Below are 24,990 nucleotides of genomic sequence, written 5' to 3'. Positions count from 1 at the left end.
TGTGTGGATAAGTAAGATGTTGGGGTATTGTCAAACCCCTCAGTTTACTAGATGGTCTCAGCACTTTTCAGGGCAGGTTCCTTATACTGCCAGTCTATTATGATCCAGCCAAATGGTTTAAAAATAAAGTTAGATCTCTGATCTCACAGTTGTATATGATCAAGCCCCACGTTGGGCTCTATGCTCAGGAGTCTGCTTCAGATTCTCTCTCCCTCTCACTCGCATGCTGTCTCAAATAAATAAATAAAATCTTTTAAAAAATTAGATCTCATTTAAATTGCAAAATGCTAAGCAATATCATTTTTTAACTATCTTGATATTTAAAAACAGGATTTTTCAATGTATCCTATTCAGTATAGTAAGAACTGCATCAACGCTTTCATAATAAAGCTTTACTGACATGGGAAAAACACTGAAAATTAAAATGTTTTTTAAAATAAGACTGTTGGCTAAAATGTCAGCGTTTTCACTTATAATTTCTGTGTTAATTCTGATTTTGAGGCAAGATTCTTTTATCTTTAAAGATATTACACAAGGTGCACCTGGGTGGCTTAGTGGTTGAGCCTTTGCCTTTAGCTCAGGCTGTGATCCTGGGATCAAGTCCTGAATTGGGCTCCCCGCTGGGAGCCTGCTTCTCCCTCTGCCTAGGTCTCTGACTCTTTGTGTGTCTCTCATGAATAGATAAAATCTTTAAAAAAAAAAAAAAAAGATATTACACAGTCTTAAAGTAATGGTATAAGGTGGTCCTTATCAAAACTGCTAATATCACAAAAGGAGAGATAGCCAGACAGGTTTCTCTCTGGATGGACTAGCCATCACCACAGAGGAAATGCTCTAACAAAACAGGCAAAGAAACAAAATAATACTGACTTTGATCCAGGCTGAGTATATAGGAGAAAGGGGAATGTGGTGAAGGACGCTATATGGATGCAGCAAAATCCAGCCTGGGGCCACCCTCCAGGGCCAATAACCTAGTTCTTCCAGATAAGTTACAAAGAAAAAGAGATAGGTAGACCTTAGATACTAAAACACTTGTCGTGAGACTCAGTGACCATTTACAAAGTATGGAGCTGGCCTGGATCCAGATTCAAACTATACTGTTCAATTTTTAGTAAGACAATCAAAAATTTGAAGTGACTGGTTGATGATATTAAGGAATTACTGTCAATTTTTAAAGATATGATGATTGGTATTATGGTCATATAAAAATAAAAGGTGTTAATATATTTAAGGTATTTATACATGAAATGAAATGAAGTCTGGAATTAGCATCAAGTTGATGTGGCAGTGGCCAGGGGCAAGATGAAAAAAGATTGGGGGGCACCTGGCTGGCAGAGTCAGTTAAACGTTCGACTCTTGGTTTTGGTTCAGGTCATGATCTCATAGGTTGTAAAATCAAAAGCCCCACATCAGGCTCTGTGCTCATTGTGGAGTCGGCTTGGGGTTCTCTCTTTGCCTCTGCCTCTCCCCCACTCACACAGTTGTGCTTTCTCTCAAATAAATAAATCTTTAAAAAAAGAAAAAAATCGGTAAATGTATTGACAATTGTCAAAGCTGGGGATGAAGAGACCAGGTCATTATTAAATTCTTTTTAAAGAGATATAGGCAGATGGAGAAGCAGGCTCCCTGTGGGGAGCCTGATGTGGGACTCATCCCTGGACCCCAGGGATCACTCCCTGAGTCAAAGGCAGATGCTGAACTGTTGAGCCATCTAGGCATCCCCAGGTCATTATTTCCAATTCTATATATGTTTGATTTTTTCCCTAAGAAAAAGTTGGAAATCAAACAAAAACAGGAGAAGGTCCTACAAACAAGTCACACCAGAACACTGTACCTTGCCCCAAAGATACAGATGTAGTGAAACTACGGGATACCTGCACCTCAATGTTCACAGCAGCAATATCCAAATAGCCAAACTGTGGAAGGAACTGAGATGTCCTTTGACAGATGAATGGATAAAGAAGATGTGGTGTGTGTGTGTGTGTGTGTGTGTGTATTATTACTCCGCCATCAGAAAAGATGAATACCTACCATTTACATCGATGTGGATGGAACTGGAGGGTATTATGCTGACTGAAATAAAAGAAATAGTGAAAGGGACCATAAGGGAAGAGGGTGAACTGAGTGGGGAAAAATTAGAGAGGAAGACAAACCATGAAAGACTCTTGACTCTGGGAAACAAAAGGTTGCTGAAGGGGAGGTGGGTGGGGGATGGGGTAACAGGGTGATGTGAATTAAGGAGGGCACGTGATGTGATAACATATATATGTTGGTAAATTGAATTTAAATTAAAATTTTAAAAAAACCCACAATGCTGCCAACCAGAAAAAAAAAAAAAAAATGAACAGTGTACTTTGTATTTCCAGATCCTGAGTTCTGTCACATGCAGTTCTAAGTACCCCTGCATCCCCAGCAAAAGGAATTTTAATGATTTTTGAAATGCCTTAAGATCATTTCCAAAGAGTGTGAATTGAATATTACTTTACAATGTACTAGGGCATTTAATAAAACAGCATTTGATATCTTTGTCCTTCCAAGTAATTTCTCTAACATGATGATAGGATGGAAAAGCTCCACTTTCAAAGCTGTGTGTCATTCTTTTGAAAATAATTTTTGCAGTTCTGTATTTGGAGTGATAAAGGTGCAAACAATATATTGTATAGTGTGTTAATCTGAGAAGCCAAAGATATTTTTGAGTGACATTGCAAAACTTTGCATTTCCTGGGTTAGAACACAGCACTGCAGCTTATGATGAGGTAAGCATGTTCCAAAACACCTGAAGGCTCACGCTGAAACACAGGGCACATTTTTAAGAGTTCCCATTCCACCTAATCCAGGGACCGCACCCATGCACCATTCACAGCTGAACAAAGGCCACCAGTAGAGCTGTGGAGCCACACATCCCTTGAGAAGCAGGGAGATGCCTCTGCATGCACTACAGAAAGGACCACCCAATTACCAGAAAATAAAAAACAAAGTAGCCTGGGATCGTTGCTCCAACTGCCTGTGGACCACGAACAGTGCCCGGGGGTGTTTCTTGGAGGAAGCTGGCAAGGGCATGGGCTGGGCAGCCTCTAGTGCCACCTAACCAATTGTGCAGCCCTGGGCACAAAGCTCAGCAGCATAGCCCCCAGAAGTCCAGCCTACTCTCTGACCCTCACCTCCCAGGCTCCTTTTCCACTGCACTCTAGCAACTGTACAGCTTTGCAGAAGTTCTGGCACCCCTTGCACCTCCTTTCTGCCCACCGCCCCCCACCTCCAGATCCTTTCATGGCCTAGGCTGAATTCCAGGATCTGGGACACCACAGCTTCACCCTCACAAACACCAGAACTCTCTGCTCCTCCTCCTGCACCATCACCTGGTAACCCCCAACTAGTTAATTACTTCTTGTCTACACAGGAGCAGCCGCATGTTGCTGGAGAAACAACCATATGTGCTTGGCTTCGTTTTAAATCATGACCCCAAATCATAAGGCATAAGGCATCGGCATGACCCTTGTATTCTGTAGCACATGTACCTTCTCACTCTTCAGAACACCCATTTCACAGATTCTCTTTCTTTACACTTACTCGCTCTGCTGCCCAGCCCCTCTGCTGAGGCCCTCACTTCCCCACCGAGAGTAGATATCCTCATTCAGGAACTTCCCAATCTGCGTCTCCTATTGCACCTCTGCCCATGTCCATGGCTTCCCGCTCACGACCTTCCCTGCTCCTGCCCACACACCACGTGTCCTCTTCTCCATCCTTCCCCTTCTTTATGGTAGAATCTATCCTGAGAAAAAAAGGAGAACATGCATCCCATTCTCGATTCTCCATCATCCTGGAATCACAGCCTCATTCTCTAAGCATGCCAAGTACGTGCCCTCCTCTGCTCCTTCTATCTGGGAATCTCTGCCCCTTGACCCCTACATGATGGGCTCCTTGCCATTCAGGTCTCAGCTTCAGTGTCTCTTCATTGGGGGTGCAGACATGGTCATGTGCTGCCCAGATCCCCTTCAGGACTGAGGGACTGATTACAGGCTGTAAGAAGTCCTGCCCTGGGCTGTCCAGGCTCTTCAGGAAACTGCCCTAGCTAAAGCTCTCTCACCCTGGATGTCAGTGATCAAGGCCTGGTTCCCCTGAAGGTCCAGCTCCTCCCCCTGCCCAGTGCTGCTCCCCTCCTCTTACTTTCACAGGTGGGGACCCAGGGCATGCCTTCTTCATAAGCATCTGCACGCAAGCCTGTGACATTCATCCTAGCTGTCGCCTTATCCCTTTCTCACCTCACCTTGTTTTAATTCTCTGCACAGCTTCCATCACTGTGTTTACTGCTTATTTCTCATTGTCTGCCTCCCATCACTAGAACATAAGTTCCAAGAGAGCCATGAACTGGTCCTGTTCATCTCTGTACCTTGAGCACCCACACCAAAGACTGGCACTAAGCAGACACAGTTGCCACAGGAATGATGGGATTCTGGGAGCCCATGGCCTCTACGGCCTTTCTTCCAGGCTTATTTAGGATTACAGAGAATGTACATGACATAGGGTTCACCCAGCCCCTGGTGCAAATTAAACGCTTTCTGAAGACACAAAGATACAGTTACTACTTTTAACCTGAAGCCTTCCTTTAGGAAACAGTATGAAAATTGAAGAAAATGCAGAAAAAGTGATGAGGTGACTGATGGACTGCAGCCAGGACCAAGGTGAGGAGAGATTCACACCTGATACTATCTGACATACTACACTGTCAGAGAAAATACAAACAGAAGGACTGAAATTAAGGAAGCTGCATGGTTATATGACAAGAAGGGAATGCAGAAAAGTGCCAGTCCCCATCCAGCCCTGGGGACACCACCTTCATTCCTTATGGGACAAAAGCCCACACCCCTAGGCTGTTGTTCAGGGTGGGGGAACATAGCATGTTATGCTGCAGCTCCACTCACAGGAGATGAGGCTTCTGGTTTGGACACCGGTGCTTTAAAGGTAGATGTATTTTTGGAAACATCTGCTCTCTTATCTGCAGCTGCTCCCAGGGACAAACATTCCAAGTAATCCGGTGGGGGGATGACAACACTGCTCTTCTCAGTTAAGTCCACTGTGCTGATGCTTCTCACGGGTGCCGGGCTAACAATCAACAGGTAGAGAATACAAGATACATATAAGATCTTGCCCTCTGAATCCCAAATATCCTAAATAGCGTAAGGGCCAGAACTGTAATAGATTAACAAGCAAACAGAATGTGAGAGGGGAGATTACAAAATGTGTGCATGCACACACACAATATATATATCTTTGTAAAAATCATCGTAATGTTTTTACTAGTTTATAAATGTACACTCACCAAAAAAAACAAAACAAAACAAAAAACTAGCTTACCTAAGGGCTGTCTCTTGGTTAACTTAAGAAGATCTATAAGAAAATGAAGACTATAGCACAAGCCTTAGCAAAACTATTGGGCACTTCAGATATGGGGAAAATAAAACAAAACAACACACCTCAGCATTTTAACATCATAAACATGACATCTAGTCTTACTCCTTAGCCCAGCGGCAGTTAAGCTGTTCTGTCAGGGCTGAGGACACACAGATGACATAGAACAGGACTTGGTGGGGGAGGGGGAGCATCAAGCGTGGTGCTTAAAGGTCTGCAGGGACAGCTGGGTGGATTACAGGGTTTCTTTGAAATGGAAAACATCAAGGATGAAGCAATTTACGGTAAAGATGAGGAGTACGATTTGGATGTATCATTTCTCTCTCCTTCCTTCCCTCCTTCCTTCCTTCCAGAGAGGTGAAAGGGGCAGAGGGAGAAAGAAAGAATTCTAAGCAGACTCCATGCCCTGTTTGAAGCCCAATGTGGGGCTCAAGCTCATGACTCTGAGACCATGACCTAAGCTAAAATGGAGCCGGATCCTTAACCCCCTGATCTACCCAGGTACCCCTGGATGTGTCACTTCAGAGGACCCATGGGGTAGCCAACTACAACCGCCTGATATAAAGATTCATAACTAGGTCTTGGAAAGACCTCCCTAGGTTCCAGCCTTGGCTCCACTTTCCATGCCTCAGTGTCCTCAATTTTAAAGAAAGGACCTACCTCATAGGTTGTTATGACAATTACATGAGCTAGTTAGTGTAAGGCACTTGGCACTCCCCAAGCGGTGATGGTGATGATAGTCACCTTGGATTTAGTGACTAGTTAGGGGTTGGGGGAGTGAGTGGTTCCAGAGGGATGATGGGGGGTAAGGGGCAGAGTATGGGGTGTGTCTCCACTGCAGAAACCACAAAGGGAACAACTAAGGGATAACAGTCCCCTTCAGCATACAACTATATGACTGGAGGTTTCCCTGGAGGGTAACTACACATCTAAAGAGAATTCTGATATGCCCAAAAACATGAGGTCAAAGGTGAGTTTTCCAGGATGCCTGAGTGCCTTTGGCTCAGGGTGTAATCCCCGATTCCCGGGATCGAGTTTCACCTCGGGCTCCTTGCATGGAACCTGCTTCTTCTCCCTCTACCTGTGTCTCTGCCTCTCTTCCTGTGTCTCTCATGAAATAAATAAAATCTTAAAAAACAACAACAACAACAACCCAAAAACCCACAAAAGTGAGTTTTCTGTCACTGGGAAAAGAGAGCCACAGTCAGGTCCTACCTCGGTGTGGGAACACTCATGGCTTCCTTTGCATCTTCTTCTAGCAACTTTGTGTAGGATGCCGGGAACCAGCCCCTCCTACAGGTGAGGAGTGAGAAAAAAAAGGCCTGGTTGTGGGGTCAGCAGCAGACAAGTGAACAGTAAGCACACTACAGAATGGCTTGGGGGCAGCTCAGGGGCAGACCAATCGATTTTCACATCACACAATGTGTCTTTTATATATAGCTCTCATTTTATTTGGATTCCCTTTTTGGCTTTTTTCCACATTCATTTAATAGCTGAATAATCTACACAGAAAACCAATTTAACCAGCTTACAGTAAGGCCTATGCACATACTCCTGGTTGAAATGACAACGCTGGCATTTAAACTATTTATAACCTAAATCTTAATAAAATCCATTTGATGTGCAGATTATTCTTGAGAAATCCAAAGTCATTAAAAAAAGAACACAATTATTTAAGCTACTTTCAGAGGTGACTTCATATGATCTGTTTAAATACTGAATTCATCTATATTCACACAGACATACAGAAAATAGTCTGGGACAGAGTCACTCCAATTAACTAAACTAGAACCATAATTAAACTATGAACTTACCTTTGGTAAAAATGCTACTATGACCACAAAGACAATTTGTGGCTAAAAGGAGATATGGTAGCTCTTTGAAGTACTGGGCGGCCTTGACTGCTGTGGGGACAGCATGTGCCCTGAGACTTACACTTTGGTGGTATCATGCTCTCCATAAAGCCAGCCATCTTTCTCCTCAGAGATGAGCAATGTGAGGATGTCTCCTTGGGCGAAGCTGAGCAAGGTCTGGTTCGTGCCAGCAGTGTGTGGAAAAATGGTTTTTACTTTCTGCTTCTTCATCATGTTGAGTCCAGTTGCAACAGAAACTGATCGCTGTAAACTAGGATCATCTGAAGAATCTGTTGAAAATGAACACAACAGTGAGAACTTTTCAAGGACTGGTAACAAGTTCAAACAAACTCCAGAAAGCCACCCACTGTGGCCCACCAGCACTCCGACTGCAACTCCCATGCGTTTCATTTCCACACCTTAGACTTTGCCCTGATGTGCAGGGACTGCAAGGGGCAGAAGCAAAATCCCGCCTGAGGTCTTCCACTGAGGAGGACCCTTGTAGCTAAATTCTCTTTTCCAGGCAGACAGGACACTGTGCGTGCTAAGCTTCAACTGCACTCTGGTTTAACCAGAGGCAAGCTGACACATCCAGAGGGTCTGATGCTTTCCTTGCCCTACTCTCCCAACAGGGACCCCAAATGCAGTGTAGGGCACACCCCACTGCCCATGACAAAGAATAAGTGGAGACTGGAAATGCAGATGTTGTCACTGTGCAACTGCTCAACATTGCATCTAGGAAGTAGTAAGGATGTGGAGAGGACCAGTACGTTTACTAAACCCTCCCTACATGCCAGTCCACACTCTCAATGCTTCACAGCTTCTGAGGGAAGAAGCAGTGACTCACTGGGATATCACAGCTAGCACGCCAGCCCTGGATACAGATGGCCTGACTCCACAGTCTACCGCACTAAATGAAATACCTTGCTGTGCATTTGTCTCAATTGAAGCACAGGCTGATATTTACCACTCCAAAGAAACAAAATTGCCATTCTGAAACTCTTATCTCTGGATCTCACTCAGCAGCTGCAAATGCTGTAGTCTGTAGGCTCTCTCTAGCACATGGCTTGATTGCCACAACTTTCATACCCAAGAGGCTGAGGCCTGTGAGATACTCCACAGAGAGAGGGGGGCGGTCTCTGGGTCCCAAAGACTCTGTCTACACAGAGTGGAGCCTAAGCAAATATGCCTGGGATCTCTGTAAACAGTAACTGGTCCTGATTTATTGTAAAAGCATCAACAAAGTTAAGAAACTTCAGCATCCAGAAAGCATGAAGTTCTCTGTTAGAGACGAAAAACACTGATTGTAATTCACACTAAGCCTATTGGTAAGATCAATAGCCATAATTTTGTCATATGAACTTTTATAGTTTGTTTTATTGAAAAAGAAATTTTATTATAATTGCCAAATATGGCACATGGTGGGGCTCTTTGTAATTATTTCTAATTTCAAAATGTAACATCTTTCAACAGTACATTTCCTCTATATAAACATCAATCAGCATATGCAATTAGAATTTGCCAAAGAAATGTGTCACTTACAAAATGTCTTATGGTTTTATATTAAACCCAGACCTTTATTTATTGAAGTATAAGTTTCAACAAGGCAATGTTAAATGTGTGCTACCATACATGTTTCTTTACCTCTACTTCAGGGTAATATTTATCCAAAATATTTATTAAAAAATTTTAAAAAGGTATTTTATTTTTTAATCACACTCATTTTAGAGATTTTTTTGAGAGAGAGAGAGAGAAAACACGAGCAGTGATAGGGGCAGAAGGATAGAGAATCTCAAGCAGACTCCCCACTGAGCACAGAGCCTGATAACAGGGGTCAATCCCATGACCCTGAGATCATAACCCAAGCCAAAGCTCATAACCTGAAACCAAGAGTTGAATGCCCAAATGATGGAGCCACCCAGGCAAGGGTATTTTAAAAAGAGATCAAAATAAATTTCTTACCTGTTGAATTCTTTATCCTTTCCGAATTCTGTGCAACTGTTGCTGGGTTATTAAACATATCGATCAAAGGACTGGTATACGCTCTGGCTGAAGGAGCTGGGGGCACCTTTGGTGAATATTTAGAAAGGGTGTCATAATCTTTCCCAACCTGTGAAAAATTTCTGATTAGTTTAATATTAGTGTAACACAGCAATGGAACTATAGAGATTGCCAGGGCTGTTTTAACATGCTTTAAATTCCACTGTCTTTCCAAAGTTCTTTTGGTTGGATGGCAATGCTATATTCTGAATTATTATTTCAAAAATATCACATTCTTTTTTCATTCCTGTCTTCATTTTTTTTTTTTTTTTGGAAGGCAGTTACTCTCCATTTCCCACCACCCCCTGGCAACCACTAATTTACTTTCTGTCTCTATGGATTTTAGGATCCCTTTTAGGTGCTACTTAGCTATAGGAGTCTACATTTAAAATAATTTTTCCAAGCAATTTTGAGTACATTCCTCCATTAAATTTCTCATATTTTTTGCTAACAAAAAAATCTAGTACAGTGGAGTTCTTTTTTCTTTGTAAGTATTTTATTTTCCCCTACTCTGGAAGTTTTTAGAATTTTCTTTGTCCTCTTCTATAACTTGATCATAATATGTCAAGGTTTTGTTTTTTCCCATCTGTACAGGCTCACTGTGGCTGCTGTATTAAAGACCAGGCAGAGTCTGGTAATCTTTGCAGGAGCCAGAGTCAGGGGTGTGGAGGGGTGAGAAGTGGCTGGACTTGGATCTGCGTTGAAGGTGGAAGCAGCAGGCAAGCATGCCAGTGGGTTGGCTGTGGTCCGGGAGGGGAAGAGGGGAGGGGAGAAAAGGGGGGGGGGGAGACGGACAAGTCCACATTCGTGCAGGAGCCACTGGAAGGATGGAACTGCTATTTTCTGGATGGGGAAGACTGGAGAAGCATGTTTGGAGAAAATCAGTCACCTGGTTTTGGATGAGTTGAATGTGAAATTCTCATTAGACATCTGGTGGTGATTTTGAGAAGGCAATTGGGTATCTCCAACCTGTCTAAAATTATGTTTATACCCTCTCTTCTCGTTCTGTGTTTTGGGTTAATTTCTAAGCAATTCCATGCTGTTAACGAGCCTGTCTATTGGTGTGGGGGTTTTCTTGTTTATGTTTTTTTTGTGGGGAGGGAAAAATTGAAAAACCTATTTTAGAGAAATTTCAAGCATGTACAAAGGAGAGAGAACAGCACAACAAGTCTCCCTGTACCCAACACCCAGCTTCATCAATTATGAATTCATGGCCAATATTATTTCATATATGCTGCACCCATCTTCCCCTGTACCTGGGATATGCTGTAGCAAATCCCAGACATTTTAATTAGGAATAATAATCCATTTTTAATTTCCAAAATCTTTAGCTGATTTTCCCCTGGGGATGTAATATCTTTTCATCTCTTTTTAAAGAAGCTACCTCCAATACTGGTTATTCCAGTTGTTTTCTTTCAGTGTCTTTTCATGACACTGGTTTTCCTCCCTTGTTCAGTGATTCCTGGTTATCTGTCCATTTCCGTATCGCACGGCATTCCCTATTCTTTCACATGTTTATCATAGTCTGTATTTTGCCTGTTTTTCTTGTTATTCACAGACTGCCTGCAGTGAAGTAGGGATGGGGAAGTACACTCTGCCTCTTCTCTGGAAACACAGTCTCCGCCAGTGGACAAAAAGGCCCTGCAGCCTACTGTTAACCGCAAGTGTGAGAGGGAAGAAACTAACCAGCTTAGAGGATGCAAATCATCTACAACTGACCACACACAGGAACACCACAGCCAGGTTTTCGGCCCCTCTTGCATCTACTGGCTCTGGGCTCACTGCTTTGCCCTCTTCTGTGCTTGGGGCTGTGATTTCCTTCTCTCTTGATTCTCCACATACCAATCTTGCCTTTTTCTCTTTGAGACTGCTATAGTGTTTCTGGTCCATTGACAGCACCTTCTTTTATTCCCCATGCAGTTATGGATCTATTCTGTAGGTTGTCCACTGGTCTTTAACATCTTTGTTTTCATTTCAGAGGTTAGAGTGAACCTATGTGTCCAAACTAACCACTGGATCCAAATCTCCACATGTTTGCCAAAAGTAATAGAGCCCAGGTTCAAAGAGTAGCAAACTACAACGCTTGATTTCATTACCTTGAAGTCTTTGGTGGCTATTTTTTTCTGAAGTGCCTTATGTTGTGATGAATGGCACCAGAGTTTTGCTAACTGTTCTCTAAGCCACCTACGTTTCTTTTGCTGGGAATAAATTTACAAAGTTGGAATGGTTACAATTAAAAACAGTAACAATAACATTCCCAAAACAAAGATAATAGCACTGAACACAGCACTACACAGTGCTGAGCACCACACAACTATGTCAAATCTGAAGGTAAGACCATCAGAGTGAGAAAAGAGGAGGCCCTAGAAGAAAGGAGGACCTGTAATTGCCACCAACCAAGGCCTTCGTCCTTTTTGGAGATTTAGCCCAAGTCCTATCAGTAAATACACAACTGAAATCTTGGAGAGAGAACCAATTCCTACCATGCTGCTTCTCTCAATCATTGGTGAAGGCTGGGGTGTTCCAGACACAGGGGTAGAGCTTGGGGTCTTTATTTCTTCGATCATATTCATGATCTTCTCGGGCACTTTGGTAGCATCACCGCAGGTTTCTTGCCACCTGGGCAGTTTGGAATTGAGTAATTCTGCAGACTATAAATCCAAAAGAAACACAACTAAGCACAAATGTGTACTGTTCAAAGAGCAAAATTACGTCAATTATCAACAATAATGTTTTACTGGCTTACCACCAGAAGTGTGAGAGCTTTGTGTTAAATTCAGTGAGGGCTTAAGTATCTATGAGCTTCCACCTTTATTTGCTGAAAGAGTTGTAGGCCCCTGTTCTACAGGAGCTTGCCTTCCCCCTCATTGTGAATGCAGAGTATAAGACTAATATAAGTAATGTAAATGATTCAGAACAAGCTCAAACACAGAAAGGGAAGGGTTGAGCAATCTTATTAAGCCCCACTGTTTCCCCAATGGCCCCAGAAATGTCAGTCAGTGCATTCTTCCTCCCTACTCCTAAGAGAGGGCAAGACCCCCTCGCCCCAAACCACCTATGGCCTTGGACCATAGCACTGACACACCAATTGCTTGGGCCTGCTTTATCCAAGGAGCCGTTGAAAGGACTGGGATGTTGTAGCCAAAAAAAGGGAAGGCACAAAAGTAGTTTTCAGAGAGGTGAAGAGACTTCCGGGAGAGAAAAGAAGTAGACTTGATTTATGCCAAAAAGCACAACTGGGATCCAAGGTTAAACATAAGAGTCTACCATTAACTAGAGCTCCCTGGAAATAGGCCAGATTGCCTTGTGACACAGTGAGTACCCCATTAATGGCAGGGCTTCACCACAGAAAGAGCTTCAAGGTCTCTTGACCTATGACCCTGCCCCAGCAGGACATCCTCACAATGGAAACAGACACTGCTGAACTAAGTACAGATGCACTATTGACAAAAGTGATCATCTAATACCTCAATTCTTTCCTTTCCTGTAACAATATCAGATCTTAGGGATTTATTTGGTAGGTGAACAGTCCTTAAATTTGCAAAGACTTTATAGAATATTTAACATACGACTGATGCATACATACCAGGCCAAGTGTTTTTCCCCTGAAAAAGAGGAAGTTGCCTTATTTTCAAGTTCTTACAAACCTTTTATCATGGAGTGCTCTCTAAATTATTATAAATAAGACTGAATATTTGACTTAATTTTTTAAAATTTTTTTTATTTGACTTAATTTAATGCTAGTTTTGGATACTTACATAGGCCCAATAAAATTTATAGTGTTTTTTTTTTAAAAAAAGGAAAGTAATATATATATATATATTGTAATGATTCCTGGGGTTAAAAACCTCACAACTATGTGTGTTGGAAGGAGGGCAGGAAAGCCAGTTCTTCAGTTAAGGAGACCATGAGGAAACATCCTTGAGAGGAATGAGAAAGGAAACACAACAAGTGTCCAGATGCTGTGAATGGGTCTGTGGCTGGGATAGAACTTCCAGGGACACCTCTGTACATGGACTCCCAAGGCAAACACTCAAACCACCCAGGTCTGTTGATACTCATCCCATGGCTCTGGTGAAGACACTGAGGCTGACGACGCATGAGAGTCTGAGAAAAGCGGACTCGTAGGTGAGAAAAGAAAGTGCTAATTCTTAATGATTACACATTTTTTATGAAAGATTTTAAATATGGATATACTTCTAAATTAATTACATATTATAAGCAACATTTAATCATTTCATCTACATTTCTAAAAGTTTATATATTCAAGTCGGTCAAAAGCTATTTCTTTGGCATCTCTTCTCATTGGTAAAATAGGTCCACCACTTTACATTGAGGCACATATGGAAGGTAAAGCATTTCAAGGGCATTTGAATATGAAATTAAATGATTAATAATGCAACACAATTGCCATCATGAACCCACCTGTAAATGATAATAATGTAAGTGATTTGCAAAGCTACAGTGTTTGTCAACCAGAAAGCAGAAGCGCCTTTTCTCTTCAAGTAGAGCTTCTTTGCAACCATCTGCAATAAATTTCTGGATTTCACTCTGGCGAGAAGTAACGGTTTCTACATACTAGGAAAATAAATAATAATTATACAAGTATGACATAAGGAATCAAATAGCTGTATAGCCAGACATTTATCTTGTGCCATCTTTACACCTGGTTTATTTCGAAATGGAGTAAACACTAAATGCAGATAAACATGAGATAAAATAACAAAGTTGTAACCTAACCTGAGCAGGTATCATCATTCTCATTAAGATCCCTGACTCATGTGTGGAAGGACGTTGCCAAAGGCCTTACATTCTTCACTAGGCAACCTGCACAAAGTATCACTTTACATACTTCAGGAATAGGATTGTGTTCTATTGGCAAATCAAAGGCTTTAAAAACCAGAAAGTCCAAATTTAAATCCCAGTTCTAAGTATCAACCACATGACTTAGCCCAAGCCCCATTTTCTTCATCTGTAAAATGGGGAGAGTGATGTTAATCAAGGAACATCCCTTACCTACCCCTCTCCTGAACCAGGAGAAAAGGGCAATGCTTTTAGGAGGCTACTAATGATTCTTAGCTCTGGAAAACTCTGCAGCCTACAATTCATACCTAGTCAAAAATGCTCATTTTTTAACTCAACAGCAGCACAGCAGTGAGCAAATAAAGTATAGACTGACAGAGGTAGGTAAGCCTCCCTGTAAATTGTACAAGTTACCAACCACAAGACAAAACAGTGCTGAAAAGTTCACCTCAATTTCTTTGTGTTCATATTTGAGTGCATTTCGTCCTCCTTGACTTTTCCTTCTGATCTTCTTCAATTCAGCTTGAGATTTCTCCAAAGAATCTAATTTATTCCTGTGTTCTGTTTGGTATCTTTTGAGAGTTGCCTGTAAGTTAAATGTTGTGCTTATTTGAATGTAGCACCACACAGACTGTTGGGCAGTTACTTTTGCTGATATTCCCACTGGGAGTCGTCCTGCATCCTTTTACAATGCACACACTCTCACTTCATACACTCTCTCCCTCCAACTTCAGCAGGGAGCTTTGTCCTAAAGTCCCCTGTTCATACAAGGGGCCAGTGACCCCCAAGGGCAGCTTTTACAAGAATGTCTTTTCTTTCTTTTCTTTCTTGTTTTCTCAATTTTTTTAGACACTGAATGGTTAAGTGCCTTGGTGAATAAAAAGCAATATTAAATCACATGTTTCAAGACTTACAGTTTTATTTTTTTATTTTTTAAAAGATTTTATTTATTTGACAGCAAGAGAGCATGAGTGAGATCACAAGTGGGGGGAAGGATAGAAGAACAAGTAGGCTCCCCAGTGAGCAGGGAGCCTGATGTGGGGCTTGATCCCAGCACCCTGGGATCGTTACCTGAGCTGAAGGCAGGAGCTTAATGGACCGAGGGACCCATGCACCTCTGACTTAAAACTTAAAAAAAAAAACAAAACCAGAATGAACGAGTGTAATCACTTCCAATTATTCTGGGTGCTCTGTAGCAAAGGATTTTTGGAGCCTCACAGACCTGGGTTAGAATTGCGGTGTGTAATCTCAGCAATTACTTAATTTCTTTTTTTTTTTTAAGATTTATTCATATGAGAGAGAGAGAGAGAGAGAGAGGGGCAGAGGGAGAAACAGGCTCCATGCAGGAAGTCTGACACAGAACTCGATCCTGGGTCTCCAGGGTCATACCCTGGGCTGAAGGCGGCGCTAAACCGCTGAGCCATCTGGGCTGCCCAATTACTTAATTTCTATAAAATCCATGTTTTCCCTTAATCTATAGAGTGAGGATAAGAGTAGTTTACATCATGGAGTTTCTGTAGGGGTAAAAATCAGATAATGTATGTAAAATGTTTGGCATTACATCCACCTCAGCAGTTGTGGGTGGTCCTGTGGCCTTCCTCTAGACTGCGCAGAGCACATGCACACAAGGGCAGTGGGGTGTTTTCAGGGTAACTGCACAACTTACTGCCAAGTGGAGGTCTTGGTGAGAAGGGGGCTTTGGGTGGCAAAGAGAGCAGCTATTCCACAGCAGGTAAAGGAGATGAAAAGAGCCATGTGACAGGGCTGGAGGGTCAGACAGGAGAAAATTGCTGGACTCATCAATACCAGGGGACAGGTAAGGGACACCACATAATAGTCTTTGACAAACAGACCTAGGCGCCTGAGAGAGCCCCAGATGGTATTCTCCCACATGTCTCACATCCTCAAGTGCTGATTTATGACAGCAACAGTTGCACTAATATAGATGCAGATGTCTTCCCCACATGTGTTCTTTGAAAACAGTGCTTTCTAGAGGTAGGAGGATTCCTTGCAATATTTTCCTCTCTGATTTTTAATAAAGATCCCAGGTGTTAATGCAAAGGGCACCCAGCTCCAATGGACCTTGTCAGTTTCACGCATCTATGTATGTACTCAGCACTAAGCTCTGTCCAAGTTTGCTGTGGCTGGATAAACAGTAAGAGAAAGTTCTCCTCAGGCTTTGAGATCAGGCAATGCAACCTCCTGGATCACCAGGCTCCCATACCCCACACTCACCTCCAGCCATGGAGATAGAGCAAAACCAGGTACTCACATTCATGTATTTTACATCAAGTTCTGTCTTCTTCTCCAGCTCATGTATAATCTCTTTATGGAATTTTTTGAACTGTTAACAAAAGGAATTAAAAGTCCACACCAGATTTGAGACTTTAAGTAAAATAATACTTGGAAATAAAATATATTTTATAAGTACAAAAATAGTTCACATACGTTTTCATCAAGACTCTCATTGAGTTTCTTGTGGGTACTTGAAATCTCTATAAGTACATGGCCTGTGAATAAAACCAGATGTTGGGGATAAAGTCACTGTGTGGATTTTGTAAGGATACTACAGAAAGTAAAATAATGGAATATAGCACAATCTCTCACTGCCCTTAGCACTGGGAAGCATCAGGGCCTGTGGCATGTCAGAAACACTAACTGCATGCCCATGGCAGTGGGTTCCAGAGGAACACAGGCCCTAGCAAACTTACTCTACCAACACTATTCATCCAAAGAATGCCAACTTTGTCTTTAAATTCACATCATGCTTTCTATATTTTCTCATTCCCTAAGCTGAATTTTATCTGATTTAATTTTTAAATTCTCTTACAAAAGATTATCATGGCCCTTATAGTAACTATAAGAACAAATGACTTATTTTTATCTAATCCCTAGAGTAATCTGATTATCTGTCAGGCATAAAAGATAAAGGTCATTTTTTCTCATATTAGCTCTTGTGTCATTTTGGAAAACAGTAACGCCATGGGAAAATGCAGCAGGGACAGTGCTCTGCCTCTTATCTCCTGGGACTACATCAATTCTCTGAAATAAGTACAGTCACAGGAGAATGTTCCAGAATTGAGCTTTACTCCAAAAGCAGCAAGACAACCACTTGATTTGCAAAATACATCTCTTGCAGTTTGAGGCAGTGTGATGCATCTCTGCTACTAAACTCTAATAAAGGTGAACAAGAGCCTCTCCCTGCTCCCTTATCTACAGGAACCAAATGGGTCTGATACCTAAGAACTGGAAAAAACAGAATCATTTGGAACAACCACCAAATCATACTAAACAATAACACAATGTGCTGGAGAGATCCTCCCACAGTTTTGGTAGGAATTCCTTGGGTGAACTGAAAGGCTGTAGATGAAGGAGAATTAAAATTAAGACTGTGGTAGATACAGGGAAAGAGAAAGAATACCAACTAGATTGTAACTTCAGCTATCACCTTTACACAAATGACACTATGGTGGCCTGTTCCAGAAACAGTTAACACACGTGACTCTCAAATAGCCAGTGTAGTTCCCCACACCCCACACCCCCATTGTCAGATTCTGAAATTCAGCCTTTTCCTTGAAATGTCCACCTGAATGTCTCATTAGGTGCCTCACATTCAACATGTCTAAAAGTGAATTCACCCCCCTATTATCCAATCCCAGCTCTTGGATGCCAACTAGCCAGTCACATGGGGTTGACACTTCACCCATAGTCACAATTCAACAACAAAGACTCATTCCCTTGTGCATGTGTGTCATCACTTGGGCCAAAGTCTAGAGTGAAATCAGGCCCCTTACTCATCCTGCTTCCTTGAGCAACAAAGTAGCAGCCCTTCTCTGTCTGGGAGAGGAGGTATATGCTGATGACTTGTGAAATCTATATGCACCCAATCATCTGTCCCATGAGGGGTGGGGGAAGAGTCTCCCTAGTCTGCCCCCACCAACACATTCAAACCCACAAGTTGGATCTCTTAGGAGTCTCCCTGCCCCTCAAGCTCTTATCATTTCTCTTGATTCCCAGCTTGTTCTATTCCAGACCCTCTTCCTCACATGTGCTGGGAATCCCTCAAAACCACATGTAACATGTCATCTCCCCAGCCCCTCCCCATGGTATACCAACTCCTCAGCATGAAGCCTACCGTCAATAATGCTGCTTAAAATAACCATGGCAGGTGGTGGGGACAGAGACTCTCCTTATAAGGTTATTGGTATATAACCTGTAAGTCTCTAAGCAGCTTGTGATTCTGGAAACCTCTAACAGAATAGCTGCTGGATAAACATGGGAGGGCAGACTCATCCCCGCCACACCAAGTTACCAAGATACCCACTCTCCAGCCTTTTTTTTTTTTTTTGGGGGGGGGGAAGATTTTATTTATTTGAGAGAGAGAGAACAAGCAGAGAGGGAGAATGAGAGGGAAAAGCAGACACCCTGCTGAGCAGGGAACCTGATACAGGCTCGATCCCAGGACCCTGAGACCATGATCTGAGCTGAGGGCAGACACTTCACTGACTGAGCCACCCAGGTGCTGCCTCCACTCTCCATGCTTAATGACACTGACTTCATTTCTCCCATAATTAAGTTCTCCTAAAGTTCAACAGGAAACAAATCAGAGTTCTTCACAAAGGAAGCCCCTCACATGACCAAGAGTATAAGTACAATACGTCATTTTATCATTTAGTGATATCAGATACTGAAATAGCTTAAGTCACTTTCATATCCATTTTAAACCCATAAATGACTCCTGGCTGTAGATGAAAAACAACAACAAAAACCCCACTTCAATTACTTGAAAATTAAGCACTCTATTCTTGGCAAGTCAGATCTACTTTTTTTAAAGTCTAAAAATAATTGTGCTTAAATCAGAGTGATTCAGACTAATTCAAGGCACTCATATATTTTTTTTTTCCAAACTGTCATGAACTTTATCTTTACAACCTTATACAATGTGGATCTCTGAGAAGCATGTTGCCAAAACAAAAGCATGTGCTAGTGTGGCAGTGTGGAGAAAGCCAGCACTGCTGAACCTGGTGCTTGGGCCCTGAGGCCCCTTCTGCCTGGGGTGTTCTCCCTGCAGGCAGCTTGGTGGAAAGGCTCACTGAAACAGCTCATTCACTCTGTGGGCAGGAACGGAACACCTGACCTTATCCTTGTTATTCCTGTCCCTCACAGTTCGTGGAATTTAAATGCTGACTTTTAGCAGCAGCAGTCCTTGGTCAAAAGAAGGATTAGAAAACATCTTTACTGTGACTATGGGAGTTGCCAAAAGTGTATATTAAAACAGAAAATGAAAACAGCCCCTTTATGTTCAATCTACAGAAGTTTATTCTTAAATATACCAAGTTACTTTATGTCTGAAATGTGGCATCACACACGTTTATTTACTCCTAGCCTGGTAACCTAATTTTTCATAAATTACATCTGAGAAGAAAAAAATTTTTCAAGGAGAGGGTGGAGCACAGCCCAGATTCTAATGGAGCAGAACTAAATACACACCCAAACAGGAACCAATGTGCTGGTCTCAGAAATCACAGCACTGTATGAACTGGATCAACCATTTCCTTTTCCCCTTTTAGGTTCTGAGTAAACATTCTGGGAAGAGACATGTAGTAAGTACTGAAATATGACTCAGTCTGAGTAAATTATATTCTTAATGGCAATATTAAAGGAATTTAAATACATTGTATTTCAAAATCATGAACTTCATATAGCTAAAAGTCAATAGACAGGATAAAGTGACAGGATACCATTAGTTTTTCCTTAAAATTCATACAGATAGCTGACAAGAGATATCACTCCAATTTTAGGAATTATGAATAAACATGTCCAAAAATTTGGACAATACTATGTAAAAATATGAATTTAGTCAATCAGCAAAATGGACTTTAAAAAGTTAAATAAAATTTAAGAGTATTGGTAAGAACACACAAAATTTTCATTTGAAATATAGATTAGTCATTGGACTATTTATTATGTATTTTCAACTAGATAATTCTTCATTAATTCACAGTATAAATTTAGAGAAACCAGATGGGGATTATTAATGGATGTGAGTACCACAGAACAGGTGCCAAACGTGTAGGAATACATATTTTTTCATTTATATTTGATCATGGATAATCAGAACACCATATTTCCAAATAGCACAGAGCAATGACTGAGCCACACACTACTTCTTTCATGTTACTTCAAGTGGAATCAGACAATAAAATGACAGGGTGGAAGACAATCTACTGTGGACCTAAAGTTACATGCTATGAATTAATGTAAACCTGACCAAAACTGTTACTAGAAAAGGATGTACTTTTTCTGACAATTTTCGAAATATCAAATGTGGCCAGGAGAAAATATAAAGGAAATAAAAGCAAACTACACGCAGATGGAATATGTTAAATACACAAGTGTATATCCTACAGATTAGAGTCACCAGCACTGAATTAGTACAGAGGCAGATTAGTAACCATGAACATGTGACTGAACTTGAAAGGCTTTGCTAACCTTTAAGAATAGCCCTTGGTAGCTGCCTACCCCACAGCCCCTGGATGCAGTCGGAGGTGCTCTCCTCTGGTCAGTGTAGGTACTATACCAGTAAACAATGTGCATGGAGAAATAATACCCAAAAAGTGACAGGATAAGCATTTCATTCAATATTTCTCCAGATGTCTAGCTTCTGACTTAGCCAACCATAGTACCACAGTTCTAGCTAATGTCTTGCAGAAAGACTAATTATTCCACCACTGATATGATTTGTATCATTCTATGAAAACAAGTAGGACAAACAGAAGTTACACATTAGAATTATATACTCTTTCGAAGTTCTTTCATAGTCTGAGATGAAAGTAAAGTGCCAAGTAACATCTGACTTTGGTTAAGAAAAAAATGCCACGAGGGTAGTCACTAAAAGAATAAAGTACACCTAACTACCAAGAGAATAGAAAGTAAAAAAAAAAAAAAAAAAAAAAAAAAAAAAACACCAGTCAAAAAGAGGAAATGAGAAGAAGTGAACACAGACAGTAGGGAAGCAAAAAGAAATTACACGGAGTGTAAATCGACTATATAATCCATTTAAACAACAAAGATTTTTAGGGTTAAAAAATTGTATTTTGCTTACAAGAGACATGTGTTAAATACAGGGATAGAGAGTAAAAGGATGGAATAAGATACATAGCAAACACTCACCAAAAGAAAACTGATGTAGATCTTATTAAAACCAAAGTCAAAGCGGGTGAGAAACATTATTAGACATAAAACAATCACTTCATAATGGGAAAAAACTCAATTTGTCTAAAAGATGGAAACATTTTTTATTTGTATGCATCTATTAACATAATCTCAACATATTTAAAGTTGAATTTTAAAAAATAGATAAGTCAATAATAATTGTAGGAGACTTCAATATACTTCTTTTAGTAAACATATAGAACAGACAAAAATATCACTACAGATATAGATGACCTGAATGATAAATACACTTGATCTAATGAACATATACAGAATATTATAAACTGATAACTTCATTTTTAAAGCCATCTATATATTTTTAAAAGGATCAAAAGAAAGCCTCACTGTATTTCAAAGGACTGAAATCATACTGAGTATGCTCTTTAACCACACCAAAATTAAACTAGAAATCATTGACAGAAAGGTAGCCAGAAAATGTCCATATATTGAGGATGAAAAAACAGACTTCTAAATAACCTATAGGTCAAAAAAGAAATCACAATAGAAGTTTAAATTATTTTGAAATGAAAAAATAAATATAGCATATAAGAACATGTAAGATGGGGCAGCCCTGGTGGCTCAGTGGTTTAGCACCGCCTTCAGCGCAGGATGTGATGATTGATCCTCGAGACCTGGGATCGAGTCCTGTGTTGGGCTCCCTGCATGGAGCCTCCTTCTCCCTCTGCCTGTGTCTCTGCCTCTCTCTCTGTGTCTCCCATGAATAAATAAAATCTTAAAAAAAAAAAAGTAAGATGCAACTAAAGCTGTGGTTAGAGGAAATTTATAGCCTTCAAATGCATATTAGAAAAGAATGAATGAAAAAAATAAATGCTCTAAATACTCATTTCAAGAATTTAATAGAATACTATTCAATAATAAAAAATTACTACTGACAGACATCACAGCATGGATAAATTTCAGAAATAGTATAGTAAATGAAAGAAGCCATACTAAAAATACTACATACTATAGGATTCCATTTACAAAACATTCCGGGAAAGGCAAAACTGACAGCATCTGATAAACAAATCTGCCTATTCTGTGACCCAGCAATTTCACTCCTAGATATATTCCTAAGAGAAATAAGTGCATTTGTTTACCAAAAGGCAAGCACAGGAAAGTTCATGGCAGCTTTATTCATATCTCCAAACAACTCAAACAACTTATCAACACTAGAATGGATAAGTTATAGAATAAACTGACACAATGGAACAGGAAGACCCAAAATCTGTATATAATTTCCTCTCGAGGGCAGCCCAGGTGGCTCAGCGGTTTAGTGCCGCCTTCAGTCTGGGGCCTGATCCTGGAGACCTAGGATCGAGTCTCACATCAGGCCCCCTGCATGGAGCCTGCGTATCCCTCTGCCTGTGTCTCTGCCTCTCTTTCTCTGTGTGTCTCTCATGAATAAATAAAATCTTTTAAACAAACAAATAAATTCATTCATTCATTCCTCTCGAATCCTTGGCTAACACCTAAATTACACATGTACAGGGTTAGACTCAAAGAAAATCAGCAGCTGAAAGAACATGGAATTTAGCAGAGATTCTCAGTGGACACACAGTGTTGGGGATACAGAGTTGGGAGCTGTAGTCCCACTAAGTGAGAAAGGCTTATTACTAAATACCAGGGGGACACCTGGGTGGCTCAGTGATTGAGGGTCTGCCTTTGGCTCAGGTCATGATCCTGGGGTCCTGGGATGGAGTCCTGCATCAGGCTCCCCCCGGGTACCTGCTTCTCCTTCTTCCTATGTCTCTGCCTATCTGTGTCTCTCATGAATAATAAAATCAATCAATCAATCAATCAATCAATTAATCCCATAGGCTTCCCACAGACATCTGGTAGGGACTTACCTTAGGAATAAAGACTAAGTCATAAGACTAAGGGCAAAACCAAAATAGATACACCAGAAAAATCTACAATTAAGCCTCCACAAATCAGGGTTATCTACTAGTAATTTAACTGCCTATTAGAATAGAATTTCACAATCTTAAGAGGAAGATAACAGAATTGAGTCTCTACAACATTTTCTCACAGTGCTCAGCATAGGAAGAAAAAAATCAGTAGACAGGGTAATGGCAAACCTACCAACTCTGAATTCTTTTTAGTTTTTTTTTTTTGTATTCCAAAATATATTATTTTATAATTCTAATAATACTTACGTTTACTTATAACTTTAATGTTATAATATAAATTTGTAATATATTATAAATTGATACAAATTTTTTCCTTCTGTAACTGGTTTACTTAGTACCGTGTCCTCAAAGTTCATCCATCTTACAGGATGCATCAGAATTGCCTTTCTAAGACTGAATAATATTCCATTGTTTGGATATTCTACATTTTATTTGTCCATTCACAACTTGCAAAAAAATGTTGATAGACACCTGGGTTCTTTCTACCTCTTGGCCATTATGAGTAATGCTGCTATAAATATGAATGTGCAGATATTTCAAGACTATTTTTTAAATTCAAGTATAACATACAGTGTTAAAATAAACATTTTTAATAATTCCAGAACTATTTTATTTTTTTAAGATTTATTTACTTATTTATTCATGATAGAGAGAGAGAAGCAGAGACACAGGCAGAGGGAGAAGCAGGCTCCATGCCGGGAGCCTGACATGGGACTTGATCCTGGGTCTCCAGGATCACGCCCTGGGCCAAAGGCAGGCGCCAAACCGCTGGGCCACTCAGGGATCCCTCCAGAACTATTTTAGATGTATTACAGGATTGAGAAAATGTATAAACATGTTGAGGTTATTGGGAGCCAATGTACACACACATTTTCAAAATACATAATGTGGGACGCCTGGGTGGCTCAGCGGTTATATGTCTGCCTTTGGCCCAGGGCCTAAATCCTGGAATCCCAAGATCGAGTCCCACATCAGGCTCCCTGCATGGAACCTGCTTCTCTCTCTGCCTATGTTTCTGCCTCTCTCTGGGTCTCTCATGAATAAATAAAATCTTTAAAAAAAAACCACAAAACCCACAGAACACGTAATGTAAGTACATCTGTTTATTTCTATATATGTGTATACATATATAGGTCTATTTTTGAGTGTATGTATGTTTACAATATACACTGTACATATACATATATGTGTGTGTATATATGTATTTCCTAGCTCTGTTTGCTGAAAGGACCAAGATGACACTTCAGTAGCAATGAGCACACCCAATATTCAAATCTTAGCTTCTAATATCATTCCCCCTAAAAGGAAGTATCATTCCTCAGAAAAAATGGCCATTGATTCCACAATTGAGAAAAGACAGGATGAGCCTGGAACATACAGTTACACAAGAAAGAAAGTACACAGAAATAAGTGAATGAATGGCTGAGTGAATGAATGGATGAGAGTCAGCCTGAAGGAGCTCCTACTGGCCAAACACAGGACAGTTTAAGCACCAAAGTAATTAAGGACAGTTATAAATTATAAATCATTGAAAAAATCTTGGAATCCATGAGTCCACAACAATAAATAGGCAAAGATGAGAGCAAGGAGGGCTCCTACTAAAAGTAAAATGCCAAAAACCAACTGGTAAATATGGAGAGAGCGTTCAGAGTCAGAAAATCATCACTCAGCAACAAGTAAACACTGATTCAGGCAAAATTCATTAATAGATACTAAACCTAAGGAACAAATGTTGATGATAAATAAGATATTTGCAT

The 24,990-nt window shown here is 40.7% G+C and overlaps 1 protein-coding gene across 3 annotated transcripts in view; it reads right to left on the bottom strand.

Moving 5' to 3' along the window:
• Nucleotides 1–24,990, bottom strand: part of BAIAP2L1 (BAR/IMD domain containing adaptor protein 2 like 1) — an 87,842-nt gene that overhangs the window by 10,436 nt on the left and 52,416 nt on the right. The window contains exons 4-12 of one of the 3 annotated variants that reach the window (XM_041747617.1): nt 16,554–16,615; nt 16,378–16,449; nt 14,554–14,691; nt 13,728–13,880; nt 11,786–11,953; nt 9,225–9,372; nt 7,345–7,552; nt 6,625–6,702; nt 4,923–5,103 (exon numbers count right to left, since the gene is read on the bottom strand). In XM_041747617.1, coding sequence (XP_041603551.1) covers nt 4,923–5,103; nt 6,625–6,702; nt 7,345–7,552; nt 9,225–9,372; nt 11,786–11,953; nt 13,728–13,880; nt 14,554–14,691; nt 16,378–16,449; nt 16,554–16,615 — 1,208 coding nt within the window. The remainder of the gene's footprint in view (nt 1–4,922; nt 5,104–6,624; nt 6,703–7,344; nt 7,553–9,224; nt 9,373–11,785; nt 11,954–13,727; nt 13,881–14,553; nt 14,692–16,377; nt 16,450–16,553; nt 16,616–24,990) is intronic. The other 2 variants (XM_041747618.1, XM_041747619.1) reach the window with 2 other exon arrangements.

Source organism: Vulpes lagopus, chromosome 3, assembly GCF_018345385.1.
Source record: "Vulpes lagopus strain Blue_001 chromosome 3, ASM1834538v1, whole genome shotgun sequence".
Lineage (NCBI taxonomy): Eukaryota > Metazoa > Chordata > Mammalia > Carnivora > Canidae > Vulpes > Vulpes lagopus.
This window is presented reverse-complemented; position numbering and strand designations above follow the sequence as displayed.